At 46.5% G+C, this 23715-nt stretch overlaps 1 protein-coding gene across 1 annotated transcript in view; it reads left to right on the forward strand.

Annotated features, from left to right (window-relative positions):
- The window catches only part of LOC147733017 (transcription elongation factor A protein 3-like), a 292384-nt gene that overhangs the window by 181241 nt on the left and 87428 nt on the right, over positions 1–23715 (forward strand). The window contains exons 11-13 of the mRNA XM_086957573.1: positions 6092–6169; positions 6313–6467; positions 7775–7831. Of these exons, the coding sequence (XP_086813699.1) occupies positions 6092–6169; positions 6313–6467; positions 7775–7831 (290 nt within the window). The remainder of the gene's footprint in view (positions 1–6091; positions 6170–6312; positions 6468–7774; positions 7832–23715) is intronic.

The following is a 23715-nucleotide window of genomic DNA, read 5'->3' on the forward strand; positions in this document are numbered from 1 at the left end:
GGGCACATCGTACTCTGGGGCCGAAACCGCAACCAGGACTCCCACCGCGGCCGATTCTTGCGAAGCTTTTGAACTATAGAGACAGGGATCTGGCGCTTCGGCTGGCAAGGGAGAAAGGGAACTTGCAATTCGAGGGCATGAATATCTCCCTCTACCCGGACTTCACGGCGAGAGTACAAGAGGAACGGAAGCGCTTTGCCCCATATAAGAAACAAATGAGAGACCTTGGGCTGGACTACGCCATGTTGTACCCTGCGAGGCTCCGAATCAACAGGCAGGGGCACTCCCACTTCTTCACCGACCCTGCGGAATTGAAAAAATCCCTGAAGGAGTGGGCTAAGGAACAGCGCAACAGTCCGAGGAGTCCACGAGAGGACGCTGATGCCGTTGCTGACATGGACGGCCAGGGGTAATCGAGTGTGCGGACTCCTTTCTGGGTCGACTATGCCCTGAAAATGTTTTCTTTTCTCTTGACTCTTGTACAGACGCTGTGGCCTACTGTGTTGCAATTGTGGGGTGAGATCTTGCTAGTTACTCAGTGGACTAATAGGAATGTTCTGGGGGTCCAGTGGCGGCACGCTTTGCTGTCTGCCGGTCGCTTTGGGGAGGGCCCTCCCGCGCGCGGGAGCTTAGTTCTCTGTTGGTGAGGTATTGAGCTGGTGAGGGTGCCGAATGCTAGGGGGGGCGGGGTGGTGGAGTAACCGAGGTCTAAGGTCCTAGACCCAATTGTACCGTTGTCTGCCTGGGAGCCTCTGCCCCTGTGCTTTTGGCTTTCGGTTCTCTTGAGGGGCCTTTGGGTCTGTAGGATCACCTGGTGGTTTCGGGGGGGGGGGTTGATGGGTGGTGGTGGGACCTGTCTGACCGGGTTGGGGTTGGTCGGCTGTGGGTGGGTGGGTGGTTGTTCTATTCTTCTTTTATTGACCATGTTACATATGCCAATTGGGGACTGTTGGGGGGAGGGTTTTGTTTGGCCTACCATGGGACTGTGTCTGCTGCGCCACCTGTGCGAAGCTGATTCGCTCACTATTCTGCAATGGTGGATGTTGAGATTTTAGGGCCGGAGAGTGGCCCCAACTCTATCAGAATGCTATCTTGGAATGTGAGGGGACTGAATGATTTCCGTAAACTCCGGAAGGTGCTAGCTTACTTACAGCGACACCGGGTTGACCTCGCACTGCTCCAGGAAACCCACCTGCCTCTCACTAGTCCTATGCTGTTGACCAGGGGTCTTGGGAGTGCTTGTGTTGCTGCAGGGTTCACTACACATGCAAGGGGTGTGCTTACGTGGGCTAATCCCAAATCGCAATTGAAACTACAGAAGGTTGTTGTGGACCCGGAGGGTCGATATACCGTTGCCCGTTGTGTGGGGAAAGGATACGACTTGTTGGTTGTAAATGTGTATGGCCCCAATTGCGACTCCCCTACCTTCTACGCCTCGCTAGCGGACCTATGCAGACAGTATGAGGGCTCCAGGTTGCTGTGGGGGGGTGATTTCAATTTCGTATTGGATCCAGAGCTGGACAGGTCGGCTGGTGCTTCCAAAAGCCCGGCGGCCTCGGCACTACTCATGCAGGCGGAATTGGTGAAGCTTGATTTGTTGGATGTGTGGCGTCATAGGCACCCAGGGAGGGGTGGTTTCACTCATTACTCAGCCTACCATAATATACACACGAGAATTGATTATTGGTTTGCCTCCCACTCCCTCCTTAATTCAGTAAAGGGATGTGCAGTATTGCCCCGCACGTTATCTGACCATTCACCACTGCTTTTGCTACTAGAGGCACCGGCTAGAAGGATACCCCCGTTCACCTGGAGGTTCCCCCCATATTCACTCCTGGATGAGGCCTTTAGAGGGGAATTGGCTAAGGATATAGACACTTACTTCTCGACTAATGTGGGGTCGGTGGATAGTGTTCAGGTACTTTGGGATGCGTTCAAGGTGTACATACGTGGGATGACGATGGCCAAACACTCAGGGGTGCTCAAACCTATCAGGCAGCGATTGAAATACTTGGAATCACAACTGTCTGATCTGGAGCGGCAGACGGGGGGTGCAGAGGATACCGACTCGAATGAGAGGCTTAAATCCCTCCTAGCGGAATTTCATGATGAGGCGGATAGGGAGATACAACATATGGGGAAGTACGCCACGGCACGCACATACGGGGAACGGGACCGCCCAGGCTCCCTGTTGGCTAAACTGATGCGTAATAGCAGACCGCCGTTGGTGATTGAGGAGTTACTAACATCTAGTGGTGAGGTGGTTACGGAGGAAAGGGATGTACTGGCGGAATTCCATGCTTATTATACCGAACTGTATAAATCACGGTCAGGTCACCTAGAGGAGGAAATAGATGACTACCTGAGCTATATCCAGATGCCCTTCCTGGCCAATTGGCAGCGAGAATTCCTTATGGCGCCATTCCAGAAAGAGGAGATTACAGAGGCGCTGGAGGGGATGAGATCAGGCAGTGCCCCGGGGGCTGATGGCCTTACGGTGGCCTTCTATAAGGCTTTCCAAGACAAACTTGTACCTTACCTGATGCTGCTCTTTGATGACATTTGTCAACAGGGTAGTATGCCGAAATCTATGAGGGAGGCACTTCTCATTACCATCCCGAAACCGGGGAAACCCCCCAATGAGTGTGGCTCGTATAGGCCGCTCTCCCTGATTAACGTAGACGCCAAATTATACGCAAAAGTTCTGGCAGCGCGTTTGGCTTTACTTGTCCCAGACTTGGTTGCCCCGGAGCAGGCTGGGTTTGTCCCCGCTCGGAACTTGACCTACAACATTCGTACGGTGCTCGGCACCATTCAACATGTTCGGCAAGAGAATAAGGCTGTTGCTATCTTCCTGGACATGGAAAAGGCCTTTGATTCAGTGGAGGGGCCGTTTATGCTCAGGGTTCTGTGTAAGTATGGGCTCGGCGAACCTTTTTTGCAGATGCTAGGGGCCCTGTACTATAAGCCGACTGCACGATTGAAGATAGGGAACTCGGTCACTGCCCCGATTGAGATCAGCAGGGGCACCCGACAGGGTTGCCCCCTCTCCCCGCTTCTGTATGCTTTAGTGGCGGAACCCCTGGCGTGCGCTATTAGGGAATACCATGGGTTTGAGGGGATCAACTTCCCTACCTACCACATTGGCATTTCAACGTACGCTGACGACACCCTGTTATATGTACGAGAACCGGAGGAGAACTTGTCGTCTGTCTTGCGGGAAGTGGTGAGGTTTGGAGCCCTGTCTGGATTACGGGTCAACTGGAACAAGTCTGTGGCGCTGCCTCTGACCCCGGTGACCCTTCTGTTTGACTCGGAGTACCCGCTGCAATGGACCACGGACTCTATCCGCTACTTGGGGATCCGTGTTCACACTGATCCTGAGGTACTGGTGCGCGAAAACTATGGTGTTGCGTACTCCAGACTGGTGGATGATGTGGAGGTGTGGTGCAGGCTCCCGCTGTCCCTTATGGGCAGAATAGCAATAATGAAGATGGTGGTCCTTCCCAGGTTCCTCTTTCTCTTTGCTAATATCCCCGTAGTGCTTTCGAAGGCTTTTTTCCGGCAGCTCACGCAGACGCTCATCAAGCTTGCGTGGGGGGGCAAACAACAGAGGGTTCAATGGCAAACTTTAATGCTCCCCTATGATCGAGGGGGCCTGGGGGCTCCAGATTTGGAACGGTACTACAGAATAGCGCAGGGGGCTCATCTACACACTTGGTTCCATGGGGATCCTGGTATCCCGCACGTGAAGCTTGAGCGCCTCTTCGCGGATCCCACTCCGCTTCCGGCCACAATATGCTGCCCTGTTGACCGCAGGGTTGGAAATTTAGACTCTATTGCAGCCACAAACCACGCTTGGCATGAACTAGTCCGCTCCCGGGATAGCGAGCTGCTGTACTCCCCCCTCATGGGGGTGGAATGGGCGGTGTGGTTGGCCCCGCTGACAGAGAAGGGGGTCCTTAAGGCATTACGGGACTTGGGCATAGAAAAGATGGGGGATTTCTTCTCGAACGGCAACGTAAAGATGTTGCAGCAGGTCCTGCAATCCCACTCTGGGAAGACGCTGTTGCACAGTTTCCAATATCATCGGGTCCGTGGGGCGTTGCAGGTGTTGCTGGGCCCGGAAATGTCGGAGCCGCAGGAGGTGCTGGAGCTCACATATGTTATTAAGAACCCATCGTCCAGCAAGTTGGTTAAGAATCTAAAGAAATTGGGGGACCGGCACAGGCAGTACCCACTCTCTAAGGCCAGATTGGCTTGGCAGTGTGATCTCCAGTTGACGATCTCGGATGAGATGTTGCACTACTGTTGTACGAACACTAGAAAGATTTCACTTAATAGTAGGCATCGTTTGATACATTTTAAGTATCTGCAGCGGGTCTACTACACACCAGAAAGACTGCACAGGTACGGATTGCGGGAGTCGGCGGAGTGCGAGAGGTGCCACTTTCCCTCGGCTGATTTCTTACACATGTCCTGGACTTGTCCTAGTCTTCATACATTCTGGCAGGGGGTATTCTCGGAACTGAGTGTGCTGTTGGGAACGGAGGTCCTGCCGTGCCCGGCTCTGGCGCTGCTGGGCTTTTCCAAACCGCTGCCGGTGGCAGTGCGGCGCTTGGCGAATATTGCGCTACTGACTGCCAAGCGTCTGGTTGCGTTGTGCTGGATGAGGGGACCGATTCCCACTAAAAGACGCTGGGAGGCGGATTTACTGTATTGCTGTACACAGTCTGAGGTGTGTAATGAACTGCTTCCGCCGAAGAGTCGTCCTAAGAATTTCTGGGGGCTATATAGGGAATATCAGTGTGCCAAGGGGGGCGGTGAGTCAGACCCTGAGGGGGAGGAGTTGGATGAGTTGCAGGAGGGTGGGGTGGAGGCGTCAGAGGTTGACATGCTACACATCTGACTGTTCTTTTTCGTGAGGTGGTCTCCTGGTTCCTTGTTGCTGTTGGCTGAGATGTTGGGGGTGAGAGTCCCTAAGGAGGTTACACAGGGAGGGTGGTACTCGGTGGCTCCCTTAAGGTGCTCCCTTGCACCCCTGGGCCTATGGGTCCTTGGCTATAGGTGCATTGTAAAATTTAGATTCAGCAGACATAGTAGGTGGGTGGGTGGACACAGGTACGGGTAGGCTGGTTGTTTGGGGGGTAGGGGGTTTGTCAGGCTGTGGGTTTATTGCACTTTTTCCTTTTTAGGTAACTTGTTCACATGGTTTCGAGACTTCATCTGCACACTCACGCTTGCTGCATTGTATTTGCACATCAATACGTGGCCAGGGGCGTCGATGCCCGGTTTGTCTACTTCACTCTCGATACACGGCAAAGTTCTCCCTGTGGAACGCTTTTCCTTTCGACACCGCCAGGCCTCCGGGATGCTGGCACTACGGCTGTGTTTGATGCTATTGATCACTGTACTGGATGTTATTTATTGTTGCCGCCGGCCTCCGGGTTGTAGGCGATGAGTGCTGTGTGCTTACATCGATGGTGCAATAAAGTACAAATTTAATAAAAAAAAGAAGATGTCCCTTCGAGCAGGAACTAATAGTGGATAATGGATATTTTGACACAGCTAGGTGATGATTGATTTGCGATTTAAAAGGGCAGTTGGGGAATATTGGATGGAGGGGGAAATGTGTGGACCAACTTACATACATAAGGTGATCTTGGGCAGGGGTTGTGTCACACAAAGCCTACGAGGTGTCGAGGGTGAATGAATGGTATCAGGAATGCAGGAGAAGTTCAACAACAGTATGAGTCGGAAAGTTGAAACCTTTGGCAAAGTTGAGACCTTTGTTGAGGAAATGTAGGGGAAGATGCAGGAGAAGGCTGCTTAAGTGTTTTTTTTAACTCATGACAAGACTGTATATACATGTTGTGGCTGAATTAAAAATAGGGTGTGGATAAGACTCAGGAAAGTTTAGTTAATGACAGCAGGAGATGGTTCTGGTTTAATGTGCACATAGCTTCTCATCTAGCATCCTTGATTCTCTGCCACATGTGTATTGTCATTCACATTTAAAAACTTGATTCTCTAAAAAGATGTTTTAAAAATAATAATAACTTGATTCTCACTTTTGCCTTCTAAAATCCAGAAGACCATCCATCCGCTCTCTCTCAGTCTCGTTACCTCCAAGCTCACAGAAGAAACCTCATGATAGCAAAGATGAAAGGTATGGGGCCTCAGTCTGTATTAAATACTGTGTGGGATTAAACTGTGCTCTACGGCATCGGCCTGTTTTTTGGCTAGGTGGTGTCGGTGGGACAGGCTCAGAGATTCACAAAATAAAGCATGTCTCTTTCCACTTCATTTCAGGGCAAACAGCAACCGAACAAAACCAGAAACACCCAAGACACCAAGCAGCCCCTCATCTCCACTGACCAACTGTGTCCTAAACCCCCTCTATCACACAGGAGATTCTGTTCGGGACAAGTGTGTGGAGATGATAGCTGCAGCTTTGAAGCATGAAGGTGAGCACATGTGGGTCAGAGGGCACCAGAAGGAAAAAGAGGGGTGGATTAGTGCTACCTTGTCTTTTGACATTCATTTGACTCCTCCCCCTCTCACTCTTTAATGGGATCTAATTTACTGGCACATCAATGCCTCTAGGTCTTCATTGAGCTGTCATTTCCTAATCATTGGGTTCGTAGTTGTCAGTGGGATCTTATTCTGCATCATATTCCAGTCTTCATCCTATTTAAGGTGCTCTCAGCCTCACATCTTAGGTCCCATGCAATTCTGTGACACCTCACACAATCTCACACCATTGTCTTTATAGTCTTGAATGACTCTGTTATTCCAGTGTCACTGCACCATGCTTTTCAAAGAATTTGCACATTATAAATGATCATTATATATTCCAGCATCATTGCCCCCCCCCCCTGTTCATCTGAACAGAGTTTCAATACTTTAGCAGTTCACTGGTCAAATGCATTCAATACTCTCACACATTGTCCCACTCTTGTCCCATACACATCAATGGAAGATAACTTGCTATGAATGACCCTGGTGCACAGAAATGTGTCTCACCCATTTCCCTCAACTCTTGTGTCAGGCATCAATGGGCGACAGTCACTTATTGCCAATTCTCTCACAGCCACATATAAACTTAACATCCCCACACTCATTCAAGAGTCTCACACATTTCCACAACTGTGGCTTTATTCACTCGGGAGGGACCTGCATGTGCACTTCACTACGATATTCACTGGGAGAGCCCCTGGGAAACAGCAAGAACAATGATGGCCGAACCATGTGTTGCCTTTGCGATGTAGTTGGAACAGCAAATGCGCCTTAACCACACATTCCTTCACCACACGTCTTCACAACGATATGCCTTAGGATTAGCGGCGTTGGACTTTAAAGTCCAATGCTTTCCCGACTGTTGGGCAGACGGAAGTTTGAATAGTATATTATAGAGTTCCAAAGTCTAACGCTTTCCCCAAGGCAAGCCATTGTAAAGACTTGTGTGGTAACGGAATGCATGGTTAAGACACATTCGTTGTTCCGACAATGTTGTTAAGGCATGTGTGGTTTAGCCATGCCTGGTTCTGTCATACAACCTGAGCCACTTTATCATCATTCATACATCTTGGCGTAGTTGACGCCACACTAAGAAATTCCAGTTGGGTGAGGGCTCCCATGGATATTAACTCTATGCATGAAAAATATCTGAGGGAAGAAAGGTCCTCACCGTGGTAGAGGGAGGTGGACCCTTTCAGGAATGTCTTCATAAAACCATTCTCTGTGTTCAGTATTTTCCATTTTTCTGTTGAAGATGATTATAAGCAGTTTGGAACCAACTGTGATCGGAAGGCTGCAGAGATTGAAGACTATATCCTTTTGTAAATCTGAGGAACCATGGCATGGGCTTAAAAGTCGACCGATGGGCCTCCTTCAGATGGGCATGGGCTGATGATCAGTGATGCAGACAAAGGGGTTGAGTTTGTGAGTGCTGAAGAGGCTTGGGGGCCAGATTGATGGACACTGTACAGGCTCAGGATTGATTGACTGGCACAGCTACAGGCTGAGGGGCATGAACTGAGTGAAGTAGAGGAACTTAGACAATCCTGGGCAATGAGTGCTACAATACAAAGTGTCAAAGAATGAAAAAGCACATCACATGGGCACAATAAATGATCTTGTGTTGGGGAGATAATTATCCTGTGCAAAAGGCAGCTGCGAGAATTGACATTTGGGTTCTTTGGGACTTGTGAAACAAAAAGGCTAAGACTATACAGACAGGAAGGACTTTACGGTCCAGAATAAGTAACAGGGCAAAGATTAGGACATGCATGGGCATGAGGAGCGTATGGAAGACCAAAGAACAAGATTGACATGTACATATTTAAGGATTCCGATTAATGGGACATAAAAAATACAAGGTGACTTTAGGGGCACCTCGATGAGAGTGGAAAAGAGGACCGAATCTCCTACCTTTATACCAAGACTTCTAGTCTCTTGGGAAATCTCTGTATGATAGATGACCAACCATCACTGGTCTGTGATACCACCCAGCATCCAGTACTTCGAGGTGTTAGGAAGGCAACATGTTGGCACTATATATTAAACGTATACCAACGTTAAGTCTATTCAAACTTGCAATTTTATCAATGTATGTTTGAGTTGTGCAAATAATTGTGCAAAACATTGCCATCATATCCAAAAAAAGGTGTTCACAAATCTAGAAATAATTTTGTGAATATTTGTTTACAGCTCTGTGCAAAGAAGTTAATAAAAAATATGAAAATCTATAGAAGTTACACCTAAGTCAAAGGAAGTAACATTAGTAGTTGTATAATGCCAAGATTGTTTTAAATAGGACTACTGAGAAGGCGGGATTTTCGATCTTGCATTTGATTACTCTAGATCTAAATCCCCACTTAGGTCGACTGAATCTTTATTGCCTGTCATAGAGTAAAAAGCAATCCGCTACTAGGTTAAGCAAACCAAAAATTTGGCACGACTCTGAAGAACCACTTACCACAAATAAGTTTTAAAGTTTTATTATAAAGCCAAAGATAACTGGAGATGCAAACATCTCAATATAAGGTTCAAAAGGTATACTGGCACCAACACGAACATAAATTCTCTGAACGATCTTAAACGACAGAAAAATACCACCAAAGCCAGTTCAAATACTAACAGGTTTGCAAGAATAGACACAAGATGTAACTTAAGCGTCATTTACAAAAAAGAGAAAAGAACCAGGTTAGACTGTCCCTACACTAGACTAAGTGACATCCCTACTTAACAGAATCTTAAGCTAAAAAGGTGTCAGCCGTGGTGACTTCCAAAGAAGTTCACTCACTTTCCCTTAGTCTCTGATGTAAAATCTGTGCATTGCAGTCATGCCCTCTCTGCCTACCCATCCGCTCTCTAAGGGTCCTCAGGCCATCTGCTCTAACTCCACCCCAGGGTGCTGTCCCTAATACAAAATCACAAGTATAGTCAAAACGCCTCTCAGAGACGCCCCTCACGTACACCTCTCACGTGGTTTCGATTCTGGCTTTTTCCATACTGATACTCCTCTGGGCCTTTTGTTAGCGTTGACCTTGCTTCCCAGGCTTCTTCTCGGCTCGCCGGTACCCCCAGTAAATTCCTGGAGCCTCCTCCAGGCCTGTGCCTATCTCCCCGGACAGAGCTCTATTCATCACTCTCTTGATTGGAACCCCCTCGCACCTGCAAACAGACACCCATGAATTGGGCCCCAAATTCCGACCTCCAGTTTATCTTCCTGGTCGTAAAACTTCGAACATGGTTGACAATTTATGCTTAACGAGACCTGGATTTTAACTAACAAATGCTGTTTAAAGAAGCAACTTTTTCTCTCCAGGCCTACTAAATTACATTGCAAGAAGCTTGCACTCTGTAAACCTTTATTTCTTAAACTAAAACAAATTCTACTTAATACACTCTGATTATATGAAACACATCTACAAAACATGATTTCTAACATGTGATCAATAATATTCTAAATAATAGTAATAATAATAATCCATGTGATGTGAACTGCAAAGGCACGTTTTCGTTCTTCTTACATTGCCATGAGGCCTGCACATTTCTACGTTTAACAGCATTAGATCCACTTCTGCAACAGCCACATCATGGAATCTTAACAACACTCTAGCATTTCTAAGCATTTCTACATTAGCTTCACACTCTAAAATATGCATTCTACATTGATTAAACACTCATAAGTATATGTAATTCTATATATTTTCACACTTCTAAATGCTTTAACTATATTTGTGCATCTAGCTTGTAAATATGGTGCACTTGTACATTTTTCTTAAATTGCGCTCTCTGGGTTCCCCCCTTTGATGACCTCTAGGGGTCATCACCATCACAACACCATCATTGAATTGAATCAGACAGAACTCGTTGCAATGCTCCCTCGCTTTATCATTTCCAGAGCCCTCAGACTCCTGTATGGTTGTCCTGCATTGCAGCTAGTCTCTGCTCCTGTTCTCTCATGGATCTTTGCAACCTATTTGCTCTATACCATTGGTACAGCCTCACTAACCCCCACAATATGATTACACAGATCACTATTATGATGATAGGCTTTAAAATGTACCATATAAAGCTTTTCCCTAGGTTGGCGAACCAACCTCCAACTTTACCCATTCCATGACCCACTTTTTCCCACACATTCACCCTTGACAGATCTTCAATCTCATGGTGTATCTAAGTGATGTTTCGAATGTACTTCTCAAGAGGTTTTGAATTGTCTGGAATGTAAGTGCAGCATTCCTGGACCTTCAAAGCCTTACAGACTCCACCCTCTTTAGCTAACAGAACGTCTAGAGCAAGTCGGTTTTGAAGAACCATTGCCCTTATCGATTGCATCTCTCCTTCCACCAGCATTAAAGATCTAGCAGTACTGGCAGATAATCTATCTACAACTGTTGCCAATCTCCTGATCTTGACATCATTCAATATTAATCCCAGAAGAGGGAACATAGCGCCGAATACATCTCCAACTACCTCGGCATCACCTACATCCCTCTTCCCTCTGGCTTGAGCCTTTCCCTCTATGATTTCTAAATCCTTAGCATGATAAATTTTGGGGAAGACAATTGCCAAATAACATGAACCATACCAATTGTCTGGTAGCTTCACGTAGGCATTTCTTCCACATACAAAATACGCATTTGGGATCACTTGCATTTCTTTTAAGAAATCTTTCGTGTAGTATTCTAATTGGAAGGCATGTTCACAGCTTACTTCTCCCACGAATACATTTTCATAGTAGGTCTTACCCCTATGGATACATAGCTTCCCTTTTTGTGTTCGATCTAACGCTATTGGACCGTTACTACCCTTTCTTTTATGTGATTTTTCCTCCTCAGTCCAATCTGTTTTCCATTGGCCAGAAGCCTTTAGAATCTTCTGCCTCCTGTATCGATCATCCACCTGCCCTATAAACCTTTTCTCAATTTCTGATACCTTGCAGGTCAGATTATTTCTTCGGGCATGGGAAGTATCTAAAGTTTTCCAAGGAATGAAAAATTTCCCTAATCGATCCTCACTTTTATAATAGTCCCATTTGTTCATATGCTTGTAAGCTGGGACTTCTGGTAACACTGCATCAAAATTTGAAAAATAGTATTCAAAGCTATCTCGTCCATAAAATATACTAAGCAACAAACTACATGTAATCCCATAAGTCAATGGGAGATGATGATATCTAATACCTTCGTCTACAGAGGCTGGCAACTGCATACAAACGTAGCAATCCTTCGCCTCCATGGCGTCAATGTATTCATACAGTAGCTTGGCATAGGCGTTTGATTTAAAGTTTCCCTGTGACTCATCTACATGTAACCTACGAGCTTCTGCTGCTAGTAAAGCCTTCTCCTGTACTGTATTGTCCTCCTTTTTACTAGCAGTAGTAGGTTTTGATGTTACCATAACCTTTGCTTCTGTTGCTTTTGTTTCGTTCTCATGTCCCACTATATATGAGATAGTAACTACTAAAACTATAAGAAAAATTACTCCCGCTAAAATGGTACCTATTATACATTTCGCTTTGCGGTTCGAGTTGCCGGCCTCCATGTTCTCTAGACAGTGTAGCTTTTAGTCTCTTTTCCAATGTAAAGTCCTTTTCTCCTTCGTTTTCTTCCACAGTCTCTTTTTGTTCATTCAGACTTTCTTGAACTACACCTCAGGAAGCTGGCAATCTCTTTTGAAATCAGTCCTTTGAACCGCAATAACAGACAACCCTAGCCCTTCTCCGTCAACTAAATGGAAAGGTCCCTAAATTTTCTCTTCTTCCTCTTGGCGCTAGGTTATCTTCTCAATCTTGTTTATTTACAAAGTCTTTAGGTGTCTACGATCACCCTCGTTCCAGCAGCTCTAATCACGTATTCTAACAGTTCTAGGCGAAGAATGGTCTCCTCGAGTACTGATACTGTTGTGCCAAAAGTCAGAAATTCTACTCTGTTTAAAACCAGTTCTCTTATTCTGCTCAGGTAAGGAGGATTGGGAATAGTGAGTGTCAGCAACCCTTCCGCTTCAACTCCAGGCACCAACAACGCCACTTCTAGCTTTATGATGGGATCAGTGCTGGTCACTGTCACTTCCCTCACCCTCCCGTATCTCTGTGCACAAGGCATCTGCTGCCAGGTAGGTCCACTCAGGAGTGGCGTATCTTCTGCTGGGCACACGCGCTCTCCTTGATCTCCTTGGAACCTCCGCTTCTGGAGTCTGTGCACCTCCGTCCAGGTCTGAGTCTTCGGATATAGGAGCAAGGGTTCTCTCTGGAGTTGACTTCAAGCTCGGCCGCTTCCTTCTCTCAGGCCAACTGGTCTCTCCACGCCTTGTTCTCCTGCTTCTTGTCCTCACACCCGACTCTTGGCCACTTGTGGCTTGATCAGTGTCTGTTTCGTACTCACAGCTACTTTCTCCTTCTGTGGCAACGTCAGTTTCACTGTCGTCTTGTCCTTCTTCCACTTGGTCTGACACGCTCCCAGCTTCCTCCGACACCCCCGCAGCTTGGATAGTCCCCTCTATCGATTCTTTGTCCACAGCTGGATTTTCATCCGCGAGAGGAGCTGTTTCTTCCAGGGGTGCTGGAACTCTCCGCGTATGGGAGGCGTGTATCCAATTGGGCAGCCCTCCGACCTTAACAGCAGTATTCGATGTTAAGATGATCTGGTAGGGTCCTCGCCAGCGCACGTCTAAGCAATTCTTTCTGACATGCTTCTTCACCACGACCCAATCACCAGGGCACAGGTCGTGGCACAGGTCTTGGGACGATGGGATTTCAGCAGCCTGCACCTGAAGAGACACAGAATGAATGGCATCAGAAAGTCCCTTGCAATAATCCAGGATCAGATCATCTGTGATATTCAATAAAGCTGCAGTTGGAACTGATGGCAGTCTCATTGCCCCCCCCATTAACACTTCATGTGGAGAGAGACCGGTTCTCCTGTCTGGTGTGCTACGTATACTCATAAGTACTAATGGCAGTGCATCAGGCCAGCTTAGAGATGTCGATGAACACACTTTGTCAATTCGGGACTTTATCGTCCCATTGATCTGTTCCACAATTCCTGAAGCTTCTGGTCGATAGCTACAGTGCAGCTTCTGATCAATATTCAATGCTGAGCAGAGCATCTTCACAATTTCGCTGTTGAAATGTGTTCCCCTATCTGATTCCAAAGAGGCCGGCACCCCAAAACGCGGTATTAACTCCCTAAGCAATAACTTTGCTACTGTGAGTGTGTCACACCTGCGTGTAGGGTAAGCCTCGACCCATCTAGAAAATATACAGACAGCCACCAGAACATATCTGAGGCGGTTACATTTTGGCATTTCAATGAAGTCTAGTTGCATCCGATTAAACGGACCCCCAGACCTCCCTATGTGACTCAACGTGACTGGTGTTCTCTTTCCTACATTCAGCTGTTGGCAGGTTACACATCGCTGGCACACTGCTTCTGCGGCTACTCTAAACTTAGGATTATACCAGGTCTGTCTAAATACCCGAAGCATAGCATCTCTGCCTAGTTGTACCGGGCCATGAATCTGTCTTGCCATTGGACTCACTAACTCATTCGGCAACACTGCCCTTCCATCTGCTGAAACCCAAAAGTCCATTTCGCTTTTTACACAACCTGCGGTTTCCCATGCCTTTTTTTCAAAGTCTGTTGCGTTTTCTTGTATGCCTTTTAAATCATCCCAGGTGTCTACAGTTTCCAGCATCATAGTTAACTCTGTCTTTTCCTGTGTCCCACCCACTTCTACCTCTGTGAAGGAGTATCCCTGCTCTGCACAGTAACGTGCGACCTCGTCTGCGTATCTGTTTCCCTGGGACACAAAATCAGTACCTTTGGTATGGGCTGCACATTTAACAACGGCAATTGCTGCTGGACCTTGTAATGCTTCTAACAACAATCGTACAAATTCCCCATTTTGAATAGGTGATCCTGAAGAAGTCATGTAACCTCTTTGAGACCACAATTGCCCATAGTCATGAACTACCCCGAAACCATATTGGCTGTCGGTGTAAATGGTGACTCGAATTTTGCTGCCTGCTATACAGGCGCGGGTCAATGCAATGATTTCAGCTACCTGAGCGGAGTGTACTCCTTCCAGGCAAGCGGCTTTCACAACTCCAGTAATGGTGCAAACAGCATAAGCTGCTCTCAACTGACCAACATTGTCTCTTACACATGAGCCATCGACAAAGAAAATTTCATCAGGGTCTGTCAACGGCTCATCTACAATATCTGGTCTTGGTTTGGTGCATAGTTCAGTCACATCAAGGCAATCATGATCTTCACATTCTCCATCTTCTATGTCATTTGGAAGTGGCATCAAGGTAGCAGGATTCAAAACAGAGCATCTCTTAAGGGTCACGTTCTCCGCAGCAAGAATGACTTGCTCGTAGCGCGTAAGCCTGTTATTTGTCAGATGCTGTGTCTTGGTCCTGGTCATTAACAGCTCCACAGAATGAGGTACATACACCACTAGCTGGTGTCCCATGACTATGCTCTCACACCTTTCAATGCTGACACCCATTGCAGCAACGGATTTGAGACATCCGGGCAACGCTGCAGCTACCGGATCTAAAGTAGCCGAGAAGTATGCAACTGGTCTACGGGCATTTCCATGAATTTGGGCTAGAACTGACAAAGCACAACCTTCTCTTTCACAGCAGTAAAGTAAGAATGGTTTTTCGTAATCCGGCATTCCCAGAGCAGGAGCACGACACAAGTCCTCTCTCAGCTGCAAGAATGCCATCAAACAGTCCTTGTCCCATGGTACCGGATCACTCACCTCCTTGTGCGTCAGTTTTTGTAAGGGCTTTGCTTTCAGGGAAAAGTTGGCTATCCACTGTCGGCAATAACCAACCATTCCTAGAAACATCCTGACCTCTCTTTGTGTCGTGGGCGAATTCATTTTCATGATCGCCTCTATCCTGTCTGGTGACACCTTCCGTTTCCCTTTTTCAATTCTGTGACCCAAGTACTGTACTTCTGTCAGACAGTACTGTAATTTGCTCGGAGACACCTTGTGTCCGTTCTCAGCTAAATGGTTCAGCAAGGTGATGGTGTCTATTTTACAAGCTTCCTCTGTCTCTGACGCAACAAGTAGGTCGTCTATGTACTGGACTAGAACCGAGTTCTGTGGCAGTACTTGACTTTCAAGATTCTTCTTCAGCAGCTAGTTAAAAAGCGATAGGCTTTCTGTATACCCCTGTGGGATACGACACCATGTTAATACGCGATTTTCCAGCTTAAATGCGAAAAGAAATTGGCTCTCTTCATCTAATGGGATCGAAAAGAAGGCCTGGCAAAGGTCTATCACTGTGAACCACTCAGCTTGGAATGGTATCTGAAACAATATCACTGATGGATTCGGTACCACTGGACAACACAAAACAACTATGTTATTAATCTTTCGGAGGTCCTGAACTATTCTGAATTTCCCACTAGGTTTCTGCAAACCCATAATCGGGGGGTTACATGGACTACCCACGATTTCCAACAGTATTCCCTGTTTAATCATGGAGTCAATCACAGGCTTTATTCCTGCAATCGTCTCCGGAGTCAATTTGTATTGAGGCGTTCTTGGATATTCAACATTTGGTTTTATCATGATTTTCACTGGCTCCACTCCTTTGATCAGTCCTATCTCTTCCCCAGTGAAATCCCATACTTTAGATGACACCGTATCTCTTAAGTCCCAAGGGAGCTCCTCCACCGTCAAGGTAGGATACAGCTCTATGCATACTTTTGAATTTGCAACTTTAAAGGTGGCATCATCGTCGTTAGTCTGTACTTCCACTCCCTGAGGCGTGCAGTATATTGTGCAATTTAATTTGCACAACAAGTCTCTTCCTAGCAGACACACAGGGCTAGAGTCGCATACTACAAACTGATGTTCATCACTGTATTTTCCTATTCGCACTAGTACTGGCTCCGTCAAAGGACTAGTCATTCTCCTATTTGCGACTCCTACCACTTGAATGGTTTCCCCTGACATTGGCAGGTCCGGAACCACTGCTGACCTCAGGGTGGATCGAGTGGCCCCCGTATCCACCAAGAAGGTCGTAGGACACCCTGCTACTTCTGCCTCTACGTATGGTCCCCTTTGGTCTACCTCTAGGACTGCCCCGAGGGTACAGACCTCTGTTCTACTCACACGCTGTCCAGTCAACGGATCAACATAGTAACATTCTTCTCCTCCTACAAAAAGTGGCAACTGTCTATAGGTCTTTCCCCCTGTCGCTATCCTGGGTGGTTGAGGAAACTGGGCTCGAGGAGCTGAAGTCCCCCCTTTGACCACCCTTCCCTTGGGTATTGTTGCCCCTTTCACTGTGCTGCTCTGAGCTTCCTCTTCCTCTATTTCTAGTTCTCCATTTTCAGGGTTATAGGGACACTCGCGTTTCCAATGTCCCACCTGGTGACACTGGTGACACTTTGTCGTCTTTTTCAAGGTAGCCAGGTCTACTCTAGGTCTAGGGTTTTCCTCATTGTCCCTATTCTGATTATTCGACCTCCTTCCCAGGGTCCCTGTTCCCTGTTGTTGCTGTCCACCCTTTCCAGCCGACTGCATCTGAACCAACATCAGCTTTTCCTTAAGTTTTTTTGCTTTAGAATCAATTTCATCGCTACAATACCTTGCATATCTCTGAATTTCATCTAACGGTTTATTTTGCCAACAAATTAAATGTTGCTGTATCATCAAGCAAATATCAGGTCTCAATCCCAAAACAAACTTTGACACAAACTGTCCTATGTCTTTGGGATCCATTACATCTAGTCCACTGTATTGTTTGAATGTTTTCAATAGTCTCTCATAATATTCATGGACTGTCTCCTTGGGTTCCTGCCTAGTTCGATCTATCTTCACCCAATCTATGTCCTGCGGTGGCACCTTATCTTTCAGCCATGTCATTACCCTTTCATATTTCTCCATGACTCTTTCAGACGGTCCATTAGTCTGAGCATCCCTCTCTGGTTCAGATGTGGGCCATTCTACGCTAACCTTGCATACTGTCCACAAGTCTCCTGGAACTACGATATCAAATAGGGTGTTCAAATCAATCCACAGTACTTTAGAGATTTTTACAAACCTCTCTACCTGCTTATACCACTCTACGGGATTCTCTCTCAGTTTAGGAAAGGAATTGGTAAATGCAGCTAAATCTCCTCTACTCCATGGTACATGCACATAGCTCCCATTCGCTATTTCCCGCAAAGGGTAAGCTTCCATCCTCTGTAGCCCTCCCTCCGGGGACATCACAATTGTGCTCCGCCTGACAGTCCCTTTCTTGGACCACCTTTCTTCCCACTTGTCCAGATCTCTCCATGTCCTTATCCCTGTGATCAGTTCTCTCATGTGTGTTTTCAATCCAATTGTTCTCCTCTCTTCGAGGTCCTGATCTGAATAATGCAACCTATGGTTACCCTGTAATGCCTTTGTTCTCGACAAGTCTACCATGTACTTGTCTGCCAATTCAGATAATTTCTCATGTACTGCTCTCACCTTCCGAGTGATATCCTTTGGTATGAACAGTACCTCATCTTGCTCGTACATGTCAATCCTCTCTAAAGGCAACGTGCCATCTATTATCTCATCCAAATCAGATTTTAAACTGGTCACATCTAGCCTTCTGGCTTTTATCTCAGCTGTCAATGAGTGATTTTTAGAGGGTCCATTGACATCTCTCCCATCCCAGCTCCGAGCCCTACGCCTGGGCTCAGGCTAGTTATGAGGAGTCCTCCCATGTTCCCATCTTTCTGGATCCCATGCAGTTCCATCCCCTCTTGGCATGTGATGAAATGATACTCTATTTCCCACAGTCTCACTCTGTCTATTCTGCTCGGTCTCCCTAAATGCATGATAGGACCTTCCATTGTCCCCCTTGCTTTCACAGCTCCCTTGCTGTCTAGTATCACTCAACACATGGTAAGACCCTTCGCAACTCCCCATGTTCCCGCGATCCCAGTGTTGTCTACTATCGCCAGGTGCATGGTGAGTGCACTTAAAACTGTCTCTGTATTCTTGCGTCCTTCGGTCTCCCTCACTGTGAATGAGACGAGACGCCCTTCCACACTCTGCACTTCTATCTTCTTGCTCCTGTCCATTTCCATTATGGAAATGACGTGTAGCCCCTCTATTCTCCAGACTTTTGTCGTCGCACTCCTGGCCGCTTTCACTAGCCCCGCAGTGAGACAATGTTCCATCACCTCGACTTCCCCATTCGGCTTCCGTTCCTGACTTATTACTCTGGGTTCCCGTTTTAGCATCCCACTCTCTCAAGTCAGCCCTCAATTCCTTAAAGGACTTCGGCCGTGGTCCCCTCAGATCCATCGGTCCTCTCGGATCCCCCTGATCTATTATGGGATCCCCTGCTTGATTTAATGGGGTGCTCCAATCTCTTGGTCCTGGAAACTGCCTTCGAGAATTAATCATATTGTTCCTGTTCTCCATTTCTGCTCTCTTCCTGTCTAGCCGTACCTGTTCCTCCTCTCGTGCTTTCTCTGGGTCATAAATCGATACTATAGGACCTATAGTAACAGGTACTTGGAGAGCGTCTGGCAATTGATAGGACTTGGCACGCTCCATTTCTGGCACCTTTTGTACCACGAACCTTCCGACTACCCTCTGTACTGGACTAGGCTGAGATGTTTCCTCACCTTTGGCGTATTCTCTATCTGCTATAGGAGGTAGTCTATACTCTCCTGTACCAGCCCCATCCCCCCTTTGGAGCTCGGCACCTTCCGTCCCTCTATTGTACGGAGGCGGTCTGTCTATCAACAACCTATTTATCAGGCTGTCCTCTGTCTCGCTCTCATCATCCTCCTCTGGTGGTCTCTTGTTTCCTGCAACTTCTATCACTGGGTACAATTTATCTACTTCGATGGTCTGCACTCTCCACTTTTTAGCTTCCTCATCCCATTTGGCATCCTGCACTGCTCTTACCGATCGTCTCACTCTTTCTTGACGCCTGTTCTGGTGCCTGTCGTGCGCCGCCCTAATCCACGCATTAAGGGCTTCAAACTGTGTTGGTCTGGGCAGAGGTCTTGTTGAGGTTATAACTGCTTTCAACTGGTGCAATACTTCTAATCTAAACGTTCCGTATTTCGGAAACGTCAGTTCCTCGTTCCCCTCCGTAATCTTACTCCACTCTGAAATCCACAGTATAGTATGCAACCCAACATTCGTGGCCATATAGTGAGCTGGTGTACCCTCTGGCGGGGCCTCTTCCCCGTCTACAGATTCCCTCTTTTCTCTTTTAAAGATCACTCCCAAGCATTTAAAACACTTCATGATCAGCCTGCGTTTGTTTACTTCCTGATGACAATCCACCAATCCCAGCGCGGTTCTTGCTAACTGGCCTATCACAGCGCGGCTCTTGACAACCGACCTATCCCAGCGCGGTTTCACACCAACCGGCCTATCACAGCGCGGCTCTCTCTGACGTCACTCATCTCCCCTTCGCAGCAGTTCCCCTCCTTTCTCAGCTCGTATCCCGGTCATGCATGCGTCCCATTCATACCCTGAAAAATGATTACTTCCGACCAAGCGATCACTTTCCTTGACTGTACGCCCACAGTCTAACTGTAATTGTCACCTCAACTGACGAAATGTCTTTCCGTAGACGTCCAGACAATCGTCTTAACTGATAGGTTACTTACACACAGTAACTTCCGACCAGCGTCCGTTACTCATACACTCACTCTTGCATTCCCCCTATCACGGTCCTGCGGGCGATCAATGGTACCTCATGACCCCCTTCACAACGGTTGACAATTACTCTGGATGTCCGATACACCCGAACCACTTAAGCTCTTCTCTGAACTTAAGATTTTCACCAGGTTGCGCGCGCTCACAACCCTGCCTCAATCACACTACATGCATTCAACTCCGCATGACATTACAACACAAATACAACACAAAACACCGCAATCTGACAACGCATGGCCTTTTTATACTCACTCTCGACCGACTCTGCTGCTTTTCTCGTGCCGTCAGCACCTTCTTCGGCAGGTGATTCTTCTGCTGGTCATCTCTCGATTCCTAGGGGCCTCGGGGTAATCTTAACCTAGTCTAGGTCACCTTCCTCTAGAAGGCAACCATCCTAATTCTGCTACCAACTGAGAAGGCGGGATTTTCGATCTTGCATTTGATTACTCTAGATCTAAATCCCCACTTAGGTCGACTGAATCTTTATTGCCTGTCATGGAGTAAAAAGCAATCCACTACTATGTTAAGCAAACCAAAAATTTGGCACGACTCTGAAGAACCACTTACCACAAATAAGTTTTAAAGTTTAATTATAAAGCCAAAGATAACTGGAGATACAAACATCTCAATATAAGGTTCAAAAGGTATACTGGCACCAACACGAACATAAATTCTCTGAACGATCTTAAACGACAGAAAAATACCACCAAAGCCAGTTCAAATACTAACAGGTTTGCAAGAATAGACACAAGATGTAACTTAAGCGTCATTTACAAAAAAGAGAAAAGAATCAGGTTAGACTGTCCCTACACTAGACTAAGTGACATCCCTACTTAACAGAATCTTAAGCTAAAAAGGTGTCAGCCGTGGTGACTTCCAAAGACGTTCACTCACTTTCCCTTAGTCTCTGATGTAAAATCTGTGCATTGCAGTCATGCCCTCTCTGCCTACCCATCCGCTCTCTAAGGGTCCTCAGGCCATCTGCTCTAACTCCACCCCAGGGTGCTGTCCCTAATACAAAATCACAAGTATAGTCAAAACGCCTCTCAGAGACGCCCCTCACTTACATCTCTCACGTGGTTTCGATTCTGGCTTTTTCCATACTGATACTCCTCTGGGCCTTTTGTTAGCGTTGACCTTGCTTCCCAGGCTTCTTCTCGTCTCGCCGGTACCCCCCAGTAAATTCCTGGAGCCTCCTCCAGGCCTCTGCCTGTCTCCCTGGACAGAGCTCTATTCATCACTCTCTTGATTGGAACCCCCTCACACCTGCAAACAGACACCCATGAATTGGGCCCCAAATTCCGACCTCCAGTTTATCTTCCTGGTCGTAAAACTTCGAACATGGTTGACAATTTATGCTTAACGAGACCTGGATTTTAACTAACACATGCAGATCAAAGAAGCAACTTTATCTCTCCAGGCCTACTAAATTACATTGCAAGAAGCTTGCACTCTGTGAACCTTTATTTCTTAAACTAAAACAAATTCTACTTAATACACTCTGATTATATGAAACACATCTACAAAACATGATTTCTAACATGTGATCAATAATATTCTAAATAATAGTAATAATAATAATCCATGTGATGTGAACTGCAAAGGCACGTTTTCGTTCTTCTTACATTGCCATGAGGCCTGCACATTTCTACGTTTAACAGCATTAGATCCTCTTCTGCAACAGCCACATCATGGAATCTTAACAACACTCTAGCATTTCTAAGCATTTCTACATTAGCTTCACACTCTAAAATATGCATTCTACATTGATTAAACACTCATAAGTAAATGTAATTCTATATATTTTCACACTTCTAAATGCTTTAACTATATTCGTGCATCTAGCTTGTAAATATGGTGCACTTGTACATTTTTCTTAAATTGCGCTCTCTCACTACCATGATGTATATCAATCAATAACACTTTATTTTGGCCCTAAGCCATAAAAGCATAAAAGATACCATGATATATATAAAAGTGAACACCACTTTTTTTAGGTGGCACACTGTCAGTGAGCCCCTCACCTCTTCTTTGCCTCTGTTCCCACAACTATAATACGGTGCTAGCACAGAAGCAAATGGATTCCCTCATTTGCTTGGGGTCAAGTCCTGCTGCTATCCTCCTCTTGGCTCCGGCACTGCTCCTCTCCCTCCACTTCTTCCTCCTAGTAATATTGGTCCTGATTTTTCTGGTGACTGTGGTGCAGGCCATCTTGGCTATCCTTTTGCAGGTGTTTCTATTCCTCCTGGTGGTCCTGGCTCTCCTACAACTCCACCTGGTACTCCTCCTCCTCTTGTCTTCCTGACCCACATTTTGTTTTGAATCCTCCTCTTCCATGCTTCACTTCTCATTGTGGTCTTGGTCCTCCTGTTTCTCCTGGTGCTCCTAGTTCTTCTGGTGATCCTTGTCATCCTGGTATTCTTAGAGATCCTGCCTGCCTGACCTTCCTCTTCTTTCTCCTGGACCTTTTCCTCATGATTTACCTGGTCAGGCTCTTCCTCGTTATCTTCATAGATTTCCTTGTCTTCCACATCCTCCTTCTTGTCCTTATCCTTCCTCTAACTCCCACTTAAGTCATCCGGGTACGTCCTCAAGGTTGAAAGTAGCCAAGTAACCTTTGAGCAGATATTGGATGTCCCTCTGACACCTTTCCCAGTGCTTAATTTGTAAAACAATAAGTGCCAGGGCCCTCATCAGGAGGCCACTGCAACGTGCACCACACATTGCCGCTGCCAATTACAATACTTATACAACTACTAACCATCACACTGCTACTCTGACAATTCAGACAGTTTGAGGTCCTCAAAGCTATAAGAATGGCTTGGGTGGCAGGTATGAGTTGTTTGTAATGTACATTGAATTAATAAACAACAGTTGTTCTTCTCATCTTTAAATTATATAAACAGCACCACCATTTGGCAGCTGTCATAAGTGCCAGTGCTGGCAATTAAGTGTCAGTGCTGAGCATCTCAAACCACCGGCTCAAATTAAGCACTGCTTTCCACACTGTAAATAAGAACTCTGCAGAAGAGCCTGTACATGCCCAGCATTTGGTACGGAAGGTGCCCTGCACAACACCGCTTTAAGAAACCATTTACTTTTACAATTACTGAAAAGGGGACTGAGAACACCAACAGTGAAAAGGGCCAGAGCAGGCAGGAGAGAAGCTTTACACCAGAAGGAAACCAGCGCTAAAGTGGCAATACTCAGATGGGTGGTCAGTCAACCCCTACATGCAAGCCTGTCACCCTCTTTATTTTTAAGTAGCTGAAAGCAGGCTGTCAAGGACAGAAAAACATGACACAGTAGGTACCCGTCTTAATATCCTTTTTTCTAGCTCTGCATTTGCAGGACCTGGCCCACTTAAGTGACCGCCAATGTCTCTTGATGGCACTTCCTGTAAGAGATAAACACATTTTTGGTTATTATAGCCACTACTCGTACTGCCATTTGTGAACAATTTAGAGCACTTTTCCAAATGTATTGCTGCACATTAAGGTTTATTTTTTT

Source organism: Lissotriton vulgaris, chromosome 2_1 (genome assembly GCF_964263255.1).
Source record: "Lissotriton vulgaris chromosome 2_1, aLisVul1.2, whole genome shotgun sequence".
Taxonomy (NCBI): domain Eukaryota; kingdom Metazoa; phylum Chordata; class Amphibia; order Caudata; family Salamandridae; genus Lissotriton; species Lissotriton vulgaris.